This window comes from Haliotis rubra, unplaced genomic scaffold (genome assembly GCF_003918875.1).
Source record: "Haliotis rubra isolate DU_JTF1 unplaced genomic scaffold, ASM391887v1 Scf85, whole genome shotgun sequence".
In the NCBI taxonomy this organism is placed as follows: domain Eukaryota; kingdom Metazoa; phylum Mollusca; class Gastropoda; order Lepetellida; family Haliotidae; genus Haliotis; species Haliotis rubra.
This window is the reverse complement of record NW_025767579.1, coordinates 170,966-191,757: the sequence shown is the minus strand read 5'-3', so window position 1 is coordinate 191,757 and position 20,792 is coordinate 170,966. Positions and strand designations below refer to the sequence as shown.

The 20,792-nt window shown below is 39.2% G+C and overlaps 2 protein-coding genes across 7 annotated transcripts in view; one reads left to right on the top strand and one right to left on the bottom strand.

The window, feature by feature from the left end:
- LOC124262719 (V-type proton ATPase 116 kDa subunit a1-like) overlaps positions 1 to 5,045 on the top strand; it is a 30,215-nt gene extending 25,170 nt beyond the window's left edge. For all 4 annotated transcript variants that reach the window (XM_046697255.1, XM_046697258.1, XM_046697256.1 and 1 more), the window contains 4 exons: positions 1,064 to 1,174; positions 2,463 to 2,583; positions 2,857 to 3,028; positions 3,756 to 5,045. In XM_046697255.1, the coding sequence (XP_046553211.1) occupies positions 1,064 to 1,174; positions 2,463 to 2,583; positions 2,857 to 3,028; positions 3,756 to 3,849 (498 nt within the window). In that variant the 3' untranslated portion in view covers positions 3,850 to 5,045. The remainder of the gene's footprint in view (positions 1 to 1,063; positions 1,175 to 2,462; positions 2,584 to 2,856; positions 3,029 to 3,755) is intronic.
- Positions 5,046 to 5,352: 307 nt separating this feature from the next.
- LOC124262725 lies at positions 5,353 to 17,870 on the bottom strand. 3 transcript variants are annotated; one of them, XM_046697267.1, is made up of 7 exons: positions 17,434 to 17,870; positions 14,840 to 14,976; positions 13,331 to 13,403; positions 12,971 to 13,163; positions 10,459 to 10,725; positions 8,787 to 8,913; positions 5,353 to 6,160 (listed from the first exon to the last, which is right to left on the bottom strand). In XM_046697267.1, the coding sequence occupies exons 1-7, from the start codon at positions 17,437 to 17,439 to the stop codon at positions 5,977 to 5,979; spliced, it is 987 nt and encodes a 328-aa protein (XP_046553223.1). In that variant the 5' UTR covers positions 17,440 to 17,870; the 3' UTR covers positions 5,353 to 5,976. The 3 variants fall into 3 exon arrangements, with proteins under 3 accessions (XP_046553223.1, XP_046553222.1, XP_046553224.1); XM_046697266.1 differs by having other exon boundaries at positions 17,469 to 17,693; XM_046697268.1 differs by having other exon boundaries at positions 14,840 to 14,971; positions 17,434 to 17,686.
- Positions 17,871 to 20,792: the final 2,922 nt, after the last annotated feature.

Here is a 20,792-nt window from a genome sequence, read left to right as displayed (position 1 = left end):
ATGATTTCTGACAATATTTGATAATTTAATAATTCGCTTGTAAATATTTTTTCATGACATCAAACAAAAAGCAACATAAAGATGAGTTAAAATAAGAATATATTCTCTCACAAAAGTTTCCATTGCTGTACTTAAAGCCATGTCATGCAACACACAATTGTGCGCCTGCATCTACCTCTTTCAAATCTTGTTGGCTTGAGTTATGTTTTGAGAATTGATTGTCACTGAGGATTAACTCGAAGAATCAGCTGTGATAGTTCCCTGAACAGCATGATGTCATTCTGGATGTTGTGTGCTCCCCTGCTACCGTTTTCCACAACTTAGGTCATGAAATATTTAATCCTTTGCTAATTGCTTCTTGTCAAGTGAATTTTGTGGCACGATCGAGAGTTATCTCATAGCAGTTACTGTATGTGTTAGATTCGATCAGTGTATGTTGATTTGCATTGGCATTAAGCATTTGGAGGTTTCTGCAAACTTTGACAGTGTTTTTGCATGGGGTTAGGGATGACTGATACTCATCTTTCACTCACTGTTGTTTTGGGCATGTTGCTACACAAGATTTACTCAAGTGTATGTTTTTCCATTCTTGCATTTTTATGATTATTTCCTTAATCATTCTGTCAACTGAACAAATTCTAACCATATTAATTGCACTTTGGTAATGGTTTTGGTTGATTTGTGAAATTTGATAGGTTTGAATTATCCATTATTGAGATTTGTATGTGATATTTTAGTTTGTAATCTGGGCACAGGAATATTATTGCGTTCATTTCTTAATTTTCCAATCTAATCCCTTTAGATTTTGAACAGAATAGACAAAAGTAAAGTATAAACAATATTTTCTCACACATTGACATGGTGGAGAGTTCTCTCCCGTGTGGTGACAAAGCATGGGCGTGAGTGGATTTGCAGATATGAATTGTCATTCTTTTCATCGATCGTTCAAGATTGTTTCTCTGAAACTGATTCTGAGGTTGTAGTTTGCAGAAATCTAGCATCCATTCTCTGTCCTGTGTCTGGTGCATGTCCTGTGGCTGACTTAGTCGTGTCTTGCTTCCAGTTCAAACATCAGCAGCTCTCCGTCAACAGCGGCGACCTTCTCAACCATGACCAGGAAGTCGTACATAATGAAGTGGGTTCTGGACTTCATCATGAGGAGGAGGAAGAAAAGGTGAATAGGCTCGCTCAATGAATTACTGAGCTAGAGGGCCAACAAGGTGGTACTCTCCAGGGGAATATTAACTAGCAAATTTTCTACAAGATGATAGGAAAAGTCTGTTAGGCCATCATTGAATGGAAAAACATATAAATTGCTTCCTTATTCTTTTGCCCATACAGATGGTCTGTGCTTGTGATTTGCCTACCCAGGCCCAATTTCACAAAGCTATCGTAGCGCTACGACTGTTGTACCTCCTGCAACATAGACTTACAACAGTTGTAGCGCTACGATAGCTTTGCGAAACAGGACCAGGACTTTCAAATCTTACAACAATGTTGGCTTAAAAAAAGGGTCAGGAGTACGGTGTACTCTGCCAAGAAACAAACTATTGGGATTATTCTGTTTATTCATGTCAGTTCTCAAGCAATACAAAACAATTGGCCATAATGGTTCCTAAAGATATATTTAAATATTTCTTAGAATATGACTGTGAGAGCCACTTGTGTTATAGTTTCTTGGTGTACCAGAGAAATAAGCCTTGAGTGTGACATAAATATATAGATATATATATGTGCATGATATCTTGCTGTTTATATGCATGTCCTTTAGTCCTAGTCATATATTGTATACTACTCTGTCAAGCATGGTTATACTTCTGTAAGGAGCCAATCAGCTTCTGTTTCTGTAAGTTTCAATTTCCATTTGTATATATGCTTATAATGCCCAGTAAAATAATGTGTATGTTTATGTGAAAATGTATGTGAGCTTCCACATTATATGGGTAAGGTTTGTATCTATCAGTGCAAAGATTAAAATACACAATCTCTAATGACATATACTGTTTCAAATGATATACAGGGACTTGTGACTTATATAGGGAAGGTGCTTGACTAGTGACGTATAAAGGGCTGCTGTTTGTTTTGTGAATTGAAACGGGGATGTCTTTGACAAGTGTCATTTAAGGGAAATGTCTTTTAAGGAAATGTTTTTAGTGACCTAGATGTTTGAGTAGTTTGACTAGTGACCTAGAAGGGAGATGTGTTTGACTAGTGACCTAGAAGGGAGATGTGTTTGACTAGTGACCTAGAAGGGAGATGTGTTTGACTAGTGACCTAGAAGGGAGATGTGTTTGACTAGTGACCTAGAAGGGAGATGTATTTGACTAGTGACCTAGAAGGGAGATGTGTTGACCTAGAAGGGAGATGTGTTTGACTTGTGACTTACACTGGACGTGTTTGTCTGTTGACTTTGAAGAATGATGTTTGACTACTGACTTACAAGGGATGTGTTTATTTGACAGGTGTTTGACTTCCCCGAGGTGTTCATCAACCAAGCCATCCACACCATCGAGTACTGCCTTGGCTGTATCTCACACACTGCATCCTACCTGCGACTCTGGGCTCTCAGTCTGGCTCATGCTCGTAAGTCCTTCAAAAGGTTCTTATTTCTGCTCAGAATTATTCTAAGGGTACTGTGATCTGGAAGTCAAGTTAACTTTCTGGTATTGCAGTTTTGGGAAACAGGTCACATCCTCTTTGCCTTCCAACATTCGAGGCTCCAAACCATGCTAACCATCTTGTTACTATACTGATTCAGCGCCCCAGTAGGATATTTGTCTTATCAGTGCTGAAATATTATTATTTCTACCTAACAACCATCATAAGTAATATTACTTTCTCCTCACTGCTGAACAGAGTTGTCTGAAGTGCTGTGGACCATGGTTCTGCGAATCCCCCTGTCTATCGATGGCTACTTTGGCAGCGTCATGATGTTCTTCGTGTTCATGGCCTGGGCCAGCATGACTGTAGCAGTGCTGGTGGTCATGGAGGGTCTGTCTGCCTTCCTGCATGCTCTACGTCTCCACTGGTAAGAATCAGTAATTTGCTTACATATACAGACATTGTAAATACATGCTCCCTGTTTTCACAGTAAAGAATCAATCATTTGTCCACACATACCAATGCTTTTAACACAAGTCTCCACTTGAGAAAGTCGGTCATTTGTCAGTGACAAATATTAAATGGCACATATCACTATATAGATAAATGAAGGTTTAGATAATGTGCCAGTGATCTAAGCAATTTTGTGTTACTCGTCAACATCAGGAACTTCCCTTCCTACCAACCGTAAACAAAGCCTGTTTGTGTGTAGAAACACCCACACATCCAGAAACACTTGTAGAAACTTACTGGGACAATTAGGCAAAGTTTTTTGAGCAACTAGACATGCATTGATCCATGGACATTATAGAAAATAGTTCTTGCAAGGTGGCCTCATTTGCATATTTATCACATTTAGGTACACAGTGGGGCATGGATGGCCCAGTTGTGCAGAGATTCCTTAGGGAAACCTATGGTTTGGGGTTCAAATCCTAATTTGCCCCAACTATGTTTCTAGGTTTGTCAGCACCAATTTTGTGGTAAATTTCTTAGAGTGATGCACACTTTAGGCTTTCTTGTCCACTAGGCTGACATACTTTGATATAACTGGACTACTGATCAAAGCAGCCTTAGTCCAAACTCATTCACGTATTATGATGTGTTTAACACATTGATGACATGATACAGTTACAAACCTACTTTTTCTTCCACAGGGTGGAGTTCCAGTCTAAGTTCTACAAAGGTGAAGGTTACAAGTTCCAACCCTTCTCCTTCGAACACATCCTTGACTATGGCGGCGAAGAGTAGCTGTCTAGTGGCAGTTTGAATTACATCACCTTACCCATGGTGGCTTGAGTCAGTGCTAACGATGACAAATGAACAACAGTTCTAATGGATGTTCATTAGCTTTAGACTATTAGGTTGTGTGTGTGTGATATCTGACACCTAAAATTGTCATGACGGTGATAATCAGAAACTTATATTCGTAAATGTCTTCTGCCTATTGGTTTGTGGATAAACAGAAATGCTAACACGAGGTGTTCATCTCACTCAGCTAAATTATTATCCCCCGCCATGAAGTAGGTGAGGGGATGTAAGTCTGAGTTCTGTCCGTTCGCCCAAGATGATAGGGGACAGGTTTTCTCAAAAACAAATAGAGGTCGGGGAAACCAAATTTGGTATGTGTTTTCAGAATGCCTTGATGAGTTAAAAAACGGAAACCATGTTACAATTTGTTACAGAGTTATGGCCCTTGAAGCGTTTCTTGACTTCAGGCAATGGGGACAGATTTTCTCATTTTAACAGCTTGTGTATCATTATGTGTAGGAAAAATGAATCGTCAAAATAGGAACAGAACACTGTGGCAGGGGATACTGATGACCATGTCTTGTTTAAAACTGCTTTTGTTTGTTACTGTGTGAAATGTCGAGAATTTATTAAGCATCAAAAAACTTATGGGTGTTTTTTGTTTGATGCTGCACTTAGCAATATTCCAGCTATATGGTGGCTTCAACATGTGTTATGCAGGGCAATTTAATGTGATACTGGAGGATCTCTTAGGAATTTATATATTTTGTCAGATATTTCTTAATGGTGGTTTTTTGTTGTGTGGTTAAAATTTACTTTGACACTGCTGAGCACATGATCTCACATCTGTCAGTACAGCATATTCTTTATATGTACAGTCAGTGTGTTCAAATTCAATTGAAATTTGTCCAAGAATGTTGAGACCTAGTTGATGCATCTCTCCATTTCCAAATCCCTAGATCTAAACTTGAATATTTACTGACTGCTGTATTGCCTAACATATACTTATTGACAAATATTTTGGGATCGGCCTCTTCTTTGAATCATTGTTTTTCAAGGATGGTTTGAGCTTATTTTGTTAAATTTCTTTCTCCCAGTAAGACTTTTACAGCCTGTAACTTACACCTTGTGTGTAAATAGAATTTCTGTTGTTATTTATTGCTGTTGTACAGTGTTGTATTAAATATGATGCAGCAGTGGTTGTGTTCTTCCTTCACTTTCTGCCAGTTCAGCAAAAATTCCAACATTCAAGATGCAGTCTTCCAAATGATGAACCTGGCGAAAACAAACCCATAAAGCACACCTTTCATAGCAAACCATTTGTATGAATAATTAGATGTATCATTCAAATCTTACAAATAGAACGATGAGTGAGTTTTACACTGCTTGTAGCAATATTCTCGCAATATCACGGTGGGGGGGACACCAGAAATGGGCTTCACACATTGTACCCATGTGGGGAATCGAACCCAGACCTTCAGAGTGACGAGCGAACGCATTAACCACCTGACTGGTTTCATCATGGGTACTTGTTAATTGCCCAAACTTTGTGCTGTCCCGAGGTCTTCATATAGAGATATACAACAAAACATAAGTTTTTTGTGTATAAGTTCTTAATTACCAGAACAATTTTTTTTATTAATTTCATTAATTCTATCAAGAGTGTTGATAAACATTCCAATTTTCAAACCTCAAAGTTTTATTCAAGGCCAAAATTCTTATCGAATCATCAGGAAGCCAGAAAGTGAAATTTCTTCATCATGGAGGTTGGTGATATTTGTTCAAAGGTAAGAGAAGCTGAATGACCAAAGTGCTCATCAACAGACATGGGGATTGAAAAGAGGCGAGGCTTGAAAGTTAGCAGCACTGATAATATGCACATATTACTACAATTCAACACATATAATCTGTATCAGCAAACATCATGGAACTAGCACTGACAAAACTGGTATCACAGTTTCAAAACAAGGTCAGGGCCCCATTTCACAAAGCGTGGTAATGCTACCTGACTGTGGTAAATTATATGCCCTAAAACTGGCCTACGACTGTTGAAAGAGCTTTGTGAAACGGGGCCATGTTCTCTATTCAAATTATATCACAAAACATGCATGTTGATGGTGGTGTCAATCAATAGAAGTCGTCATATCCATTGAGCACAGCTAAGGCAGCCCCAGCTTCAGGGTCCCACGGCTTGATGCCCTGACACAACATCTCGTACACCTCATCTTCATCAAATCCCAGCACACCATAATTGTCATCCGAATCGTCACACTCGTCAACATCAAAGGGATTCATGAGAGACAACTCCCGACTGAAATGAAACATACTATGATGTGAATGTACAGATGAATACATAAGATAAGGTAATTGCTTTACCGGTATTATCCCAAGGGAAATTTGTTTTGCATCATATGAAGTTCTCCAGTTTTTCTTTCATAAGGCAGCCATATGTAACATTGCAATGATAATCATAAAACTATTGTTTAAAATAATCAGGATATAAATACATCAATTTAGTACACAAACATTGATATTGACTAGAATTTGGACAGTTGGAGGACAAGTCATTGATTGAATTTGTTATTAATACATGTAATACTAGCTGGAACAAATGAGTGGCGAACCCTGTTTGTTCTAAATGTCGGCATACACAGCCTGCATCCAGAAGGTAATGATGAATATTCCGAAAAAATTAGTGAGTAGGAAAACTTAAAATTTTGTTTGCCTTTTTTGAAATTTGCTGCTCATAACAACTGCCGATACTTTTGATAGGAAGCCCAATAATTTTAGACGCAGTGTTGAAGATTTTTGAGAGTTTGCTTTTATTCTGGACAGACAGGTTCCTGAATCAATTAAAGGTTATGACACTTTGAGTAAATGTTTTGTAAAATAACATCATGATAGTTAGGTCGATTTTGAAATGTTTCAACATCCACAAAAAATGCAAGCGTTGTTGTCCTTTCTTATATATTTTCTCAGTGTTATCGATCCAGGAGAGTTTTTAATCTAAGACAGTACCCAAATGTTTGTATTCAGTTACTCTTTCTATTTCATTATCTTCAATACTTACAGCATTTATTGTTGAATTAGCTTTTCTAAAATCTATGATCATTTCTTTGTTTTTTTGCACATTCAAAAATAAAAAGGTTGATTTACACCATTCTACAAATTTTGAAATTTCAGCTCTAACTAAGTTCTGATTCCCTAACCAGGCCTACTAATGCAGCATCATCAGCGAATTTAATTGTAAAACATGTTTCTGCGTTGGATACATAGTCATTGGTGTACAAAATCGGTGAAATAACGCAACCTTGTGGAGCGCTAGTTGATGTGTTTACATTATTAACCTGTACAAATTGTTGTCTGTTAACTAGAAATGAATTAATCCATTTGATGATGTTAGAATTAAAAGTTTATCAATTAACAAATGAGGTTGAATAGTATTAAAGGCAGATGAAAAATCAACAAACATTATTCTCACATAAGTACCATTGTTTTCTAAATGCTTATAGACATTGTTTAACATTGATTGTTGCATCTTCTATACTCCTTGCTCTGTATGCAAGTTGTAATGGGTCAAGAACATGGCTGACTTCATTCAACAATAAATGTCTTAACAATGCGTTCTAAACATTACACGGCAACAGAGGTTGGGGCCACTGGTCTGAAGTCATTATTAACAGAGGGATTTTTCTTTTTTTAGGCAATGGAACAATTTTAGAGGTTTTCCAAAGAATGGGAACATTATGAGAATTAATTGATATCTGAAAAAGGTTTTGAAAAATAACAGCCAGTTGCACTCTACATTCCTTAAGAACAATCCCAAACAAGTTATCAGTCCCACAACATTTATGTGGATTTATCTTAGCGAATGAATTAATCACATCATCAGTCGATATCTTTAACATTTCACAAGGTGGAAGCGATTCCAATACAAGTTTCCTTTCATCTGAAAAATCTCCAGTATCAAAATGGGAGTAGAAAGAGTTGGACTCATTTGAAAAAGATAAGTCATCGCAGGATTCCAATATTGTCGAGGTCTAATATTTGATCCAATGATAGTTTTTATGCCACTCCATGCATTACGTAAATTGTTTACAGAAAACTCTTTCAATCCTTGTTTTGTATTCACCTTTACACTTCCATGTTAAACAAGCAATCTCTTTCTGAATCTCTTTAACCTTGACCTTGTCCCCTGCACAAAAAGCCCTTTTCTTTTCATTTAAAACTGATTTGAACTCTTTAGTTACCCAAGGCTTGTTATTAGGAAATATGTTAATACATTTGACTGGCACAATGTTTTCTACACAGAAATTTATATAAATTTATAATACATGTTGAGTAAACTACAGACAGGGCCCACAGTCATTGGCTCAGTGGGACATGTACATGATGTACTGTTCCAGCCTGAACTAGACAAACCAGGAAGCAACATCAAACGTTGAATCAAGTCGGCACTGAACTATACAATCCACTAAGTTACCTTTCATCACATAGAATCACAGTAGTGATGCATTCACATACAACTGTTTATAGTAGATTCCTAATGGGCAATTTCACAGATAATATTGGTTGAGTATTCCTAACTGGATTGGGTGATCAGGCATGTCATTGTATCCCAATTGCATAGATCGATGCTCATGCTGTTGATCACTGGATTGTCTGGTCCAGACTCAATTATTTACAGACAAGCCACCATATAGCTGGAATACAGTTCTGTGCGGCGTTAAACAACAACCAAACCAAACCAAACCAAACCAAAACCAAATCAATGTTTGCAAGAGGAAGTGTTTTCAATATTGTTTGTAGGAAGATTGTTTTGATAAGCGATTGGACATAGTTTCCTGAAACATACAGAATGCTGAATATAACTGATATGTTCCTGCTGAACAGGGACGATGTTAACAAGACGGGTTGATTGAAGGGAGGTAACTCACCCCAGATACTTCATATCTTCATCTTCCAGATCTACCTCCCCCTCGGTTGAGTCAGCTCCCTCCGCAGTCAGGTAGTCACACATAAACTGGGTGAAGTCCTTCTCCGTGTCATTGCCAGCATCGCGATCTGCATAAACACCAACAATTAGTTTTCTGTGGAGCAGTTAGTGTCAGTAATAATCACTGGGCATTTTGCTTCCTGCTTCATGCTGATTTTTTTTATTCCCTTTATCAATGTCATATCAGTGAGTGATTGAGTTAAAATTTAATGTCACCATGGCAATATTTCAGCCATATTCTACAGGCAAATGTCTACTTTACCCAGTGTTTCCAGGCGGTCACCCATCCAAGTACCAGGGTTTTACATGATGCGTGATTCCTGCTTATTTGAAGGAACAATTTTGTAAAAGACTCTCAAAATATTATCATACGAGTCAAGCTTGATGCAAGTTTTATGAGTGACCCTAGAATTCAGTTTCAATAAAATTGATTTGATAAGCAAACAATGATAGTTTTCATGAGGTCTTCATTAATTTAGATATTTCTTTCAATTCATGTTAATAACTGTATGCTAAAGTGAATAAATCACAAGCATGATTATTTGTTCAGTTTACTGTATTTTGTTATGACTGATTTGAACTGTGAAAAATAAACTATTTATTAATTTCCAGTAACATTTAAATGGCAATACAACACAAAACAACAAAATCTCTGCAAAACTCTTGCTTTTTGATATACACACAAGTATTACGCTAAATGTTCACGACTCCCAAACATTGAAAATGACTCCCCAAAATAAATACTGTGAGTCACCATGACTCTTTTTTCAAAGTCTGTGTAAAACCCTGCCAAGTTCTATCCAGGCCCGACTATCAAGCCCGGACGGATGAGAAACGGTTTTCAACTTCGTATGGCCTCATGTCAATGCATCGGTTGAGAACCAGTGTTTTCAACATGGTATGGCCTCATGTCAATGCACCATCACAATACATTGAAGACGATCAGATAGCAGCTGATGATGTTTAGTAATAACCAACTATTAAAAATAACAAAGGCTATTCCAGCATTATCACAGCAGGGGACACCAGAAATGGGCTTCACACATTGTACCTTCACACATTGAGCCTATGTAGGAATCAACCTTGGTCTTCAGCATGACCCTCCAGATGCTTTAACCATTAGGCTACCCACGCTTGACTGCCCCCGACAGTCATTGTTATCAGCAAACAATGGACTCAATCACTGAGTTTGACCACCACATCTATGTGTTATTTGGCTCTTACAACAAGCACTGGGAACTCTAGAAATCATAACCTTTAATTGTTTTCAGTGTACTTTGCATAATCTTTTCAGACATATGATGGAATTCCAAAAAACAACAGAATCTGCTCAAATGATAATCAAGAAAATGAATTCCATTTTCAATTAGTTTGTCTGATATAATAATCTCTTCATAATCATTATGTAATCATAAATTGTACTTTTTATTGTGGTTACGGTCTGACAACCTAAAACAAAATGTTGAGCCTTGTTTTGCCTGGCAATCCAGTGGTTAATGGACCAAGGAAAGAGCTACACTGTCAGGGTACATTGACAGTCACACATTGTCTCAGCCCTAATCTCTTTCTGAATGTCCATACCATCACACACTTTGACAAGAGACAAATCTTACCAACAAACATCTGGGCCACACAATCCAAATCATTAGAATGTTCCTTCTGTGCAGAACCTGTCACCTTTGCCTTGGCTACAATATGCTGGAGAAAAGCGTGTGCATTTTTGAAATGGCGGTCACATTCCGTGCAGACGGCAAACCTACGAAAAATGCCCTTAGCAAGGAATGATGTATGTCTGCCATCCATACGACGTAGGTTCTCCAAGTAATGCTCCTTCAAGTTGTCATAAGCATCAGAACCCTCATAGTAGACACTGCACTGCCCTGAAAACACAAAATGGAGGAGATGATTACCTGTACAAAGTAGGCTGCAGTAGTGGTCACATGAAATATGAATGGAAATAAATCTAGGCCAGAAGAGGCAGCATAGAAATAATGACCAATGCAACTCACTTGGACATTGTCAACAAATACTCAACCTAATTGCTGACCCTAATGATGTTGAAATATTGGCTTCATAAATACTGTGTGGTGGTGGTGTAGACTAGTGGTTACAGCACAATCACATGTAATGTCTTTGGGTCTATCAGGGACAATGCTCTCACCACTGTAATGTCTTTGGGTCTATCAGGGACAATGCTCTCACCACAGGTAATGTCTTTGGGTCTATCAGGGACAATGCTCTCACCACATGTAATGTCTTTGGGTCTATCAGGGACAATGCTCTCACCACATGTAATGTCTTTGGGTCTATCAGGGACAATGCTCTCACCACATGTAATGTCTTTGGGTTTCAGGGACAATGCTCTCATCACATGGAATGTCTTTGGGTCTATCAGGACAATGCTCTCACCACTAATGTCTTTGGGTCTATCAGGGACAATGCTCTCACAGGGACAATGCTCTCACCACATGTCATGTCTTTGGGTCTATCAGGGACAATGCTCTCACCACTAATGTCTTTGGGTCTATCAGGGACAATGCTCTCACCACATGTAATGTCTTTGGGTCTATCAGGGACAATGCTCTCACCACATGTAATGTCTTTGGTCTATCAGGGACAATGCTCTCACCACATGTAATGTCTTTGGGTCTATCAGGGACAATGCTCTCACCACATGTAATGTCTTTGGGTCTATCAGGGACAATGCTCTCACCACATGTAATGTCTTTGGGTCTATCAGGGACAATGCTCTCACCACATGTAATGTCTTTGGGTATATCAGGGACAATGCTCTCACCACATGTAATGTCTTTGGGTCTATCAGGGACAATGCTCTCACCACATGGAATGTCTTTGGGTCTATCAGGGACAATGCTCTCACCACATGTAATGTCTTTGGTCTATCAGGGACAATGCTCTCACCACATGTATGTCTTTGGGTCTATATCAGGGACAATGTTGTAATGTCTTTGGTCTATCAGGGACAATGCTCTCACCACATGTAATGTCTTTGGATCTACCAGGGACAATGCTCTCACCACATGTAATGTCTTTGGGTCAGGGACAATGCTCTCACCACATGAAATGTCTTTGGGTCTATCAGGGACAATGTTCTCACCACATGTAATGTCTTTGGGTATATCAGGGACAATGTTCTCACCACATGTAATGTCTTTCGGTCTATCAGGGACAATGCTCTCACCACATGTAATGTCTTTGGGTATATCAGGGACAATGCTCTCACCACATGAAATGTCTTTGGGTATATCAGGGACAATGCTCTCACCACATGTAATGTCTTTGGGTATATCAGGGACAATGCTCTCACCACATGTAATGTCTTTTGGTCTATCAGGGACAATGCTCTCACCACATGTAATGTCTTTGGGTATATCAGGGACAATGCTCTCACCACATGTAATGTCTTTGGGTCTATCAGGGACAATGCTCTCACCACATGTAATGTCTTTGGGTATATCAAGGACAATGCTCTCACCACATGTAATGTCTTTGGGTATATCAGGGACAGTGTTCTCACCACATGTAATGTCTTTGGGTATATCAAGGACAATGCTCACCACATGTAATGTCTTTGGGTATATCAGGGACAATGTTCTCACCACATGTAATGTCTTTGGGTATATCAAGGACAATGCTCTCACCACATGTAATGTATCAGGGACAATGTTCTCACCACATGTAATGTCTTTGGGTATATCAAGGACAATGTTCTCACCACATGTAATGTCTTTGGGTATATCAGGGACAATGTTCTCACCACATGTAATGTCTTTGGGTATATCAGGGACAATGCTCTCACCACATGTAATGTCTTTGGGTATATCAAATATCAATGACAATGCTCTCACCACATGTAATGTCTTTGGGTATATCACAATGCTCTCACACACTCACCACATGTAATGTCTTTGGGTATATCAGGGACAATGTTCTCACCACATGTAATGTCTTTGGGTCTATCAGGGACAATGTTCTCACCACATGTCATGTCTTTGGGTATATCAAGGACAATGCTCTCACCACATGTCATGTCTTTGGGTCTATCAAGGACAATGTTCTCACCACATGTAATGTCTTTGGGTATATCAAGGACAATGCTCTCACCACAGGTAATGTCTTTGGGTTTGCGCCTCGGCTTCACACATTCCTCACTGCTGCGACTCAAGTCTGCATCCAACAGGCTGAAATCTGAAGATGCTTCAGTGACATCAGTTGACGGCGTTGTATTGGACAACATGGATTGGTCCGACTCTGATGTGGTCGGAATCGATGAGGAAGTATCCAGGTCGGAAAGGTCCTGAAAGTATCATAGCACGGAACCAGACTCCAAAGATAGGACAACAAACATTCACCAAATTTAAAACTGCAGATTGAGATTATATGTAAAACTAGTGATGTAAATAACTATGACCAAATTTAAGTGGTGGCATCGATGACAACCAGACCCAGTAAACTATCATTCACCTGAGTTTTCATTTGATAGTCCATAGGGCCATGTCTGTTGAAGCAGGATGTGCCAAATCTGCAGTTACCAGACCTTGAGAAGAAAATACACCATGTTATACTGCAGTTTTACTATAGAAGATAAAGCACCTGCGGTTATACTATTCAAATTGTAACGCGAGTGTATTAATGAGTCAGTGCTCAAATTCCTCATCAGCTACAGAGATGAATAGAGGATTTTAAACAATGACATGCCACTGTAGCTCACCTGGGCTCACAGTGTAAATTGTTAATAAATACATACCTACCTTTAAAACAAATGTTGATGTCTGAATTGCTCATAAAATATTTTCTTTTCATATACTGAGGCCTAAGGAATACACAAATCGATAGAATGTTGGAACATTATATTACATTCTGAACAGTGGCCATGAATGGCTTTGACAATTTGAAAACTGAATTCAAGCTTCTCGAAATATGTCAGATTTGAACATTCATTAAAATCAAGTACATGAATTTTTGAGCTCTGTTGTCAATACAAGAGTTCTGTTAGGAGATGCTGTTTACAATGTGAGGAACACGATTTTTTGCAAAGGTGATATAGGAACATGATTTTTGCAAAGGTGATATCAAGGTCAACAAGACTTATCAGGAAATGACATATCCCCCAGTCTGGTGTAATTCAGAAAATGAGTTTGGACAGTTGTAACCACACGTTTGGCTCATTGCCTTTGTGTTTGGTTTCGAACCCCCTGAACCAAGGGTGAATGCCAAGGATGTGGACAAACTGTTGCAGTGGTGATGTGGACAAACTAGTGAGTGAGTGAGTGAGTGAGTATGGTTTTACCATACAATATTCCAGAGCACAAATATACATATTGTACCCATGTGGACATAGTATAGGAATTTAAGATGAACACAATATGAACACAAAAATAAAGAGAATTAGATACATTACGGTAGATCTTACAAAAACTATCTTTTACACTGAAGAAGTGGTTGAAGGACAACTAATTCTGATGAGTAACTTCGAGGATATGTTTCACTCTATTGAAGGTATATCTGAGATATGAATCAAATTTCACTCTGCCATAGCAATCTACAAACACACCTGTTATCGATATATACTTTGCAACCAAAAGTACTAGGGGATATTTGGCTTCAGATTTTACTATAGCTAGTCAGGAACATAAACCATCGTTTGGTAATGAAAGCAGGAGATTTCTTAGGCAAAAACATATGAGGAGAACTCAAGCTTCCAAACACAACATTGTTACAGTCATAAAGTAGTCTTGAGTAGACACATCGAGCAGAGCAGAGACTAATCTTGGAACCAAACGCTCAAAGACAGTTTACACATACACGCATGCGTTGTCATCAAACAGCAGATTGTGGGCTTGTATCAAGCAACACATAATATTGATAATCAACACCATTTGTAAAGGGCAAAAAGTCTGGTCCATGAAAGATTGGTCAGAACAATGGCATTGGTAATAGTAAATTCTATGAGACTAATCCATGTCTACTCACATGAAGTAACTACAATAGGGCCTGGACTCTGTGTCCTGTACAGTGTTCTCTGCGTGGGAATATCGACATCTTTCTCCATACCAGCAGCCTCCAGGAGTCCAGTAGAAACGACAAACCGTTGGAGGCGAATAGCTGCTCTTTTAACAAATCCAAGGAAATGACGAAATAAGTGTTCAAATTGGGCATTCAAAAGTTTATACATAACAATTAAATTGTAAAAATAGATTTGGCTTTGAAAAGTTCAGTGATGAGTGGAAGTATCTTCCTCGTTAACTCCAGGATATATGTTCTGATAAACCTCCACTATACCCTGGATGCATCTACGGCTCGAGCTGATGATTTTATTACCTCCATTTGCTGGCTCCGCATTCTCACAGTAGCCAATCAGATAAGCCGCCGTTACAACCGAGCTTGACAGTGTCAACAAAGATAGCCAAAGTTTGTTCACAGTGCAACTCAGATTTGGGGGGAAACATACAAACTGACAGGTCTAAAACCTTAAAAAGAATATATGCAAGAACTCCTTCCACCTCTTCAAGAGTAAATCTGCAACAATATATTATTGTGTTGCCAAGTTAATCGGTCGGATAATTTAAAAAGCGAAAGTGAGTTGTGATTGGTACTGTTCAACTTCCCAGCGTAGACACCTGATTGGATAAAAAGCCAACCAAGGGAGGTAATAAAATCATCGGCTCGAGCTGTAGATGCATCCAGGGTATAGTGGAGGTTTACCGGAATGTATATCCTGGAGACTATCCAGGATGTTCAAGTATAGGCATTGTAACTATTTCAGTAGTGTTGCAACAGTACAAGGAATGTTGCAATCCTATTGTAACATTTGTTGCAAACTTGCAATAGTATAAGAGGTTCAAGGAAAGAAGCATGTATCATGTAGCCCAGTAAGTAATGCCTGATGTCAATCAGAAAGATGCATGCACCCATTATGTTGTTTGGTCACAGACCAATTTCTGAGAAAACAGGGTTTTTCACAAAGCACTAACATGCCCGACAGTGGGAGCGCCAATACTGAAACCATGCAATATCTAAATGCACCAACTGTCTCAGAATATTATCTGAATCATATCGGACTATTACCACTTGTCAGCAGATAATTTGAACATATATTTGGTTGGGCAGTAGTGAAGTCTTCACTGTTTTTGATCCCAAACAGAAACATTTACTTTGGCAGCACCAAATGACACCATTATCTTTCTTACCATTGTTAGTTTATATCAGCAGATGAAAAGAAATCCTACCAAAGGGCTCTGAGTATTCAAATAGCAGTGTTACAAGATTTTCTAGATGCTGGTAGTGCATGTTTAAAGGATATAATGAACATAAAAAATGGATATCCCATTCCCTCGACTGTTTACTGGGGTGGACAAAGGGATTCATGTTTCCAAAAAGTGCATGATCTTCCAAGGTCCAACCTGAAGTAACTAGGACCAGCATATACAGAGGAGTGGGAATAATGGCCATTTCTAAACTTTAATAAGGAGCTGACATATATGCTGCTCAGCTAACACCATCCATGACATGACATGGATCAGAGAGGCCCACCACCCATCTTTGTTCTAGCCAGACAAGACAAGTAGGTCACTATAGACCAGGTTCAGTTTTTGGATTTGCTTTGACCTAGTTACTCATCTCCTTATAGCAACCAAAATGTATCTTTTGGAATGCTGTACATTCTGCTGAAGCGTTCTACAGTAAGCAAAGCTAGGCAGTCAAAAGAGGATCAGATGAACACAATGGCTGCTGGGTATGACTGGCATACCTTTGACGAGGGTGCACCTTGGGACTAGATTAGGCATTACTGATAAATTCATATTGCTGGCCACCGGTCTGATAGGTGCTGACCAATTACTTATAAGCAACTTAGATTAATATTATCATAACACTAACAATATTATGCTCTTTAACTAAATATTACAGTCTGGACCTGAAGACAAATGAAATACATGACATCAATACTTCTGAAATGTCGCTTCGTTGATTCAAGGCAGATATCGTTACGGTGCAGTTCTCAATCCTGGCCATTGATGAGTGAAACATGGATCTGTTCAGTCCCTGCTATTTGGTTACAATGTGTCCGCATTTTGATTCCGAGGTAAGAGTTCCGTCCGTAACCCCTGCTTGAAATGTATTCTATTTATTATGTTTATTTCAAGGGCATAGGGTTTAGGTTTAGGGTTTAGATTTAGCATTATATTAGGTTTAGGGTTAGTGTTAGGGTAGGCTTTCTATAAAAAAAAAACATCTATTCTTACTATGAATCTTAGGCATAGAATGGAAAGAAAAAACCGGGGGTTACGGGCGGAAATCTTTCCGATTCCGATTCACCAAATCCTAACAGCATGGGCCGATATTTACCATTGATTTATTTCATGGATCCTGACTTGATAATACTCAGACCACCCTAATGTTGTAATATTATTGACTGTGACAAAGACATTCACTCTAACATCCGCAGACCAAGTCACGCGATTGGAACTAGTACGTAGGCAATTATATTTGCCGGGTCGTTTGTGAGATCTCCACTCTTCTTCATCGTTCTTAGACAAATGAAGTAATTTGTTTCCCATCTTACCCACCATCATTGGGAGAGTGTCTCCAAATTACTATCTACCTGGAGCGGCTGCATAAAGAAGACACACTGGACATGGAACTATCCAGTCTTCCGCAGAGGTGCGATATTGTATTTAACACACAAGGCACCAAAACTCCCGCGGTTAATGGGATAGCGGCTGTTTATTGGCTGAAAGGAATGACAGAACCGCCCACTTGCTTCAATCTACCAATACTAAAGATGCTATTATTGAACCAATGATTTGCAATTACACTTATATTCAGAGATTGTTTAATTCATGACATTTTCCAGACGAATAGTTTTTATACACCCGAGATTTAGTTGTATCTCAACCTGCTATAATAGCATTACCCTCAAAGAATTCTGGGACTTTCACAGGAGACCATTCATGTGATATGAAAACAACATACTTTGTCAGTGATATTCTCGTGGTGTTGAGTCATTTGACACTGAACTTTGAACCTGTGTTACAGTCCAGAGAGAACATTCAAAATTTTTAGATAACTTATAACATTCATCTTCAGAATTTCTCCATCCTTGCTTACTACATGCAGTCACCTGTTCTGGTTATTATCTAGAAAATATTTGTTTTTATTTAACGTGTTTTACCTTATACGGGGTATCGCTCCGTTTATACATGTAATTTAAATGATAACACAGAGTTATATATCCACATTTATCACATTGAATGAACCATGACAAAAATGGCAGATTTGTGAAAAATGTGGTACATTTGAACATTACGTAGGGCCTGATCATTTAGTGTCGGGGTTGGGATGGGGGAGTTGGGTGTCAGCGAAATGTCACACACACACACACACACACACACACACACACACACACACACACACACACACACACACACACACACACCACACACACACACACACACACACACACACACACACACACACACACACACACACACACACACACACACACACACACACACTGTCTGTAACACATGACCAGTCCTTCAGAAGGGTAAGTTTGATTAAGAATAGGAAAGTCTTTCTCTCTTACAGAATTCCTAGATAAGAAAGTAATGTTATTGCTGCAAGTTGAGATAAAACTAAGTAACTGTAATTCAATGTAGTGATATACTTTATATCTATTTATATCTGAGGTTTCAATACTTACTATGTCTTACACTGCTGTGTGCCTGGGTGGTTTTCATGTGTGTGCGTACTTTTGAGCAGGAAAAGATGTCATGAGTAGTGAGTGAGTATTGTTTTACGTCGCTTGTAGCAATATCCCAGCAATACCACGGGACACCAGGAATGAGCTTCACACATTGTACCCATGTAGGGAATCGAACACGGGTCTTCGGCGTGGCGAGCAAACTTTTTAACCACTAGGCTACCCATCCGCCCCATTTTCATGAGTAGCATGGGTAGCAGTTAGAATTTCAACTTTGGGTTTAATGATAACTGTTTATTATCTGTGTTCTTACTGATATTTAAGGTAGCCTGAATGTAGAAATATAAAGTGTTATTTTACTTGGGTGAGACACCAATATTATTTTGCAGATCAGCAGGGTATTTTAGATGGCACAATACAATAAAATGATAAGTCCTTGATGCCAAAATGTGAAAAGGTTGGTCTCATTTGAATATGCCGATGATATGAGTCTGTGAACTTACACGAAGGTAACAACAACATGTGAAATGTTATAAAGATTTTTTTTCAAAAAAAGTATAAATAAGAATAAATGGGCGAATGACCACTATAAATGAAGGTTTCCACGGTGTTGCTTGTGTTTGAGTGCCTGGGGATGTACGCAACTTTCACCAGTATCTGAGCCAAGTGGGTACTTCGATTCGAGTACTTGGATGCACGGCTTACATTGCGTGGGTAGTTTTTCATAATATCAATCACTGTTTGATGAAGCCCCGAATATATAAATATAATCATATATAGTGATATCAGTTACACCACATCGTGTCAGTGACTGTGCAATGTGAGGAAAGTGTGCATGTGTACACGTACATTAGCGCTCGTGTGTTAGTTTAGCGTCAGGCTCAGCAACATTACAGCTATATGTCGGCGACCCATTAAAAACTAAAGTCTCGACCAGATAATCCAGTGGTTGCTATTGTGAACAACTATTCACGTGTACGATGACCCGCAATAGACCAAGTGACCGAGGTGTCCATTCCGTCGTCTCTAACGAATATACACAGGTTGCTGTGGATTAGTGAAGCTAAGATTTACACAGGTCCTGTGCCACAGTGGATGCTTGCCTCTTTGGGGAACCTATTGTGCGGAATGCAGTCGACGAACCACGCATCATAATCAGTGGAGACGTTTAAAATCGACATTACCTGGCTTACTGTTGGCATGGAAACAAACTGACGGAAATGAGAAATTGTACTGATCATGTTTCAAAATGAAGTTTTTTTACAAAAGTTGAAGGTATAATCAAATTTGATAAACACATATAGACCATCAAGTGCCAAGACCACAGATGCCAGGGAGCATGAAAGGTAAATGGCGACTAAACAGGCAGTACTCAGGACGATGTGATCGTTGTGTTGTTATAACCTGAAAATCGCATCCCCCAAACTAGAGGCCATATGCTGGTGGGATCTTACTTGAGGTGATACATGAATGTGATGTTGACAGTTAAGTTGGTTGGTTGGTTGTTGTTTAACGCCGCTGTCAGAAATATTCCAGTTATATGGTGGCGGTCTGTAAATAATCGAGTCTGGACCAGACAATCCAGTGATCAACAGCATGAGCATCGATCTGCACATCTGGGAACCGATGACGTGTCAACCAAGCCAGCGAGCCTGACCATCAGATCCCTTTAGTCGCCTCTGAGACAAGCATGGGTTGCTGAAGATCAATTCTAGCCCGGATCTTCACGGGTGTGACAGGAGTCACGCTCGTCAGGTGATTCATCGTCAACCCCTCACTCTTTGACCTAGCGATCCTCTCCGGAAATCTAAATGTTTCATGACTTGCGTTGACTATGACGACATGGAACGGTAATTTGCAAAGGTAACTAAGTAGGGTCCCTTGACACTCTTAATCATTATGTGTATGGCTTCACAGGCTTGACATCGGGAAGGGTTTGTACACGTCCTACTGGCACCAGGGCGTGAGGTGAAATATTGGGTTTAACGTTGTTCATGAGAATACTTCGCTCATATGACGACGTGTATGCTTGTGTATGTGTATGTGCGGCTGCTTGTAGTAGCCCAGACTGAAACTGGTTTTATAGTGCTAGCCCACAGAGATACCATGCCGCAGTGAAGAATGAATACCCCACTCAGACACATTATACTGACTCCGAGCCGACCAGTCCTTGTTGTACCCATTAATGCCGAGCGCCTGGCAGGGACCAGCAAGTACCATATT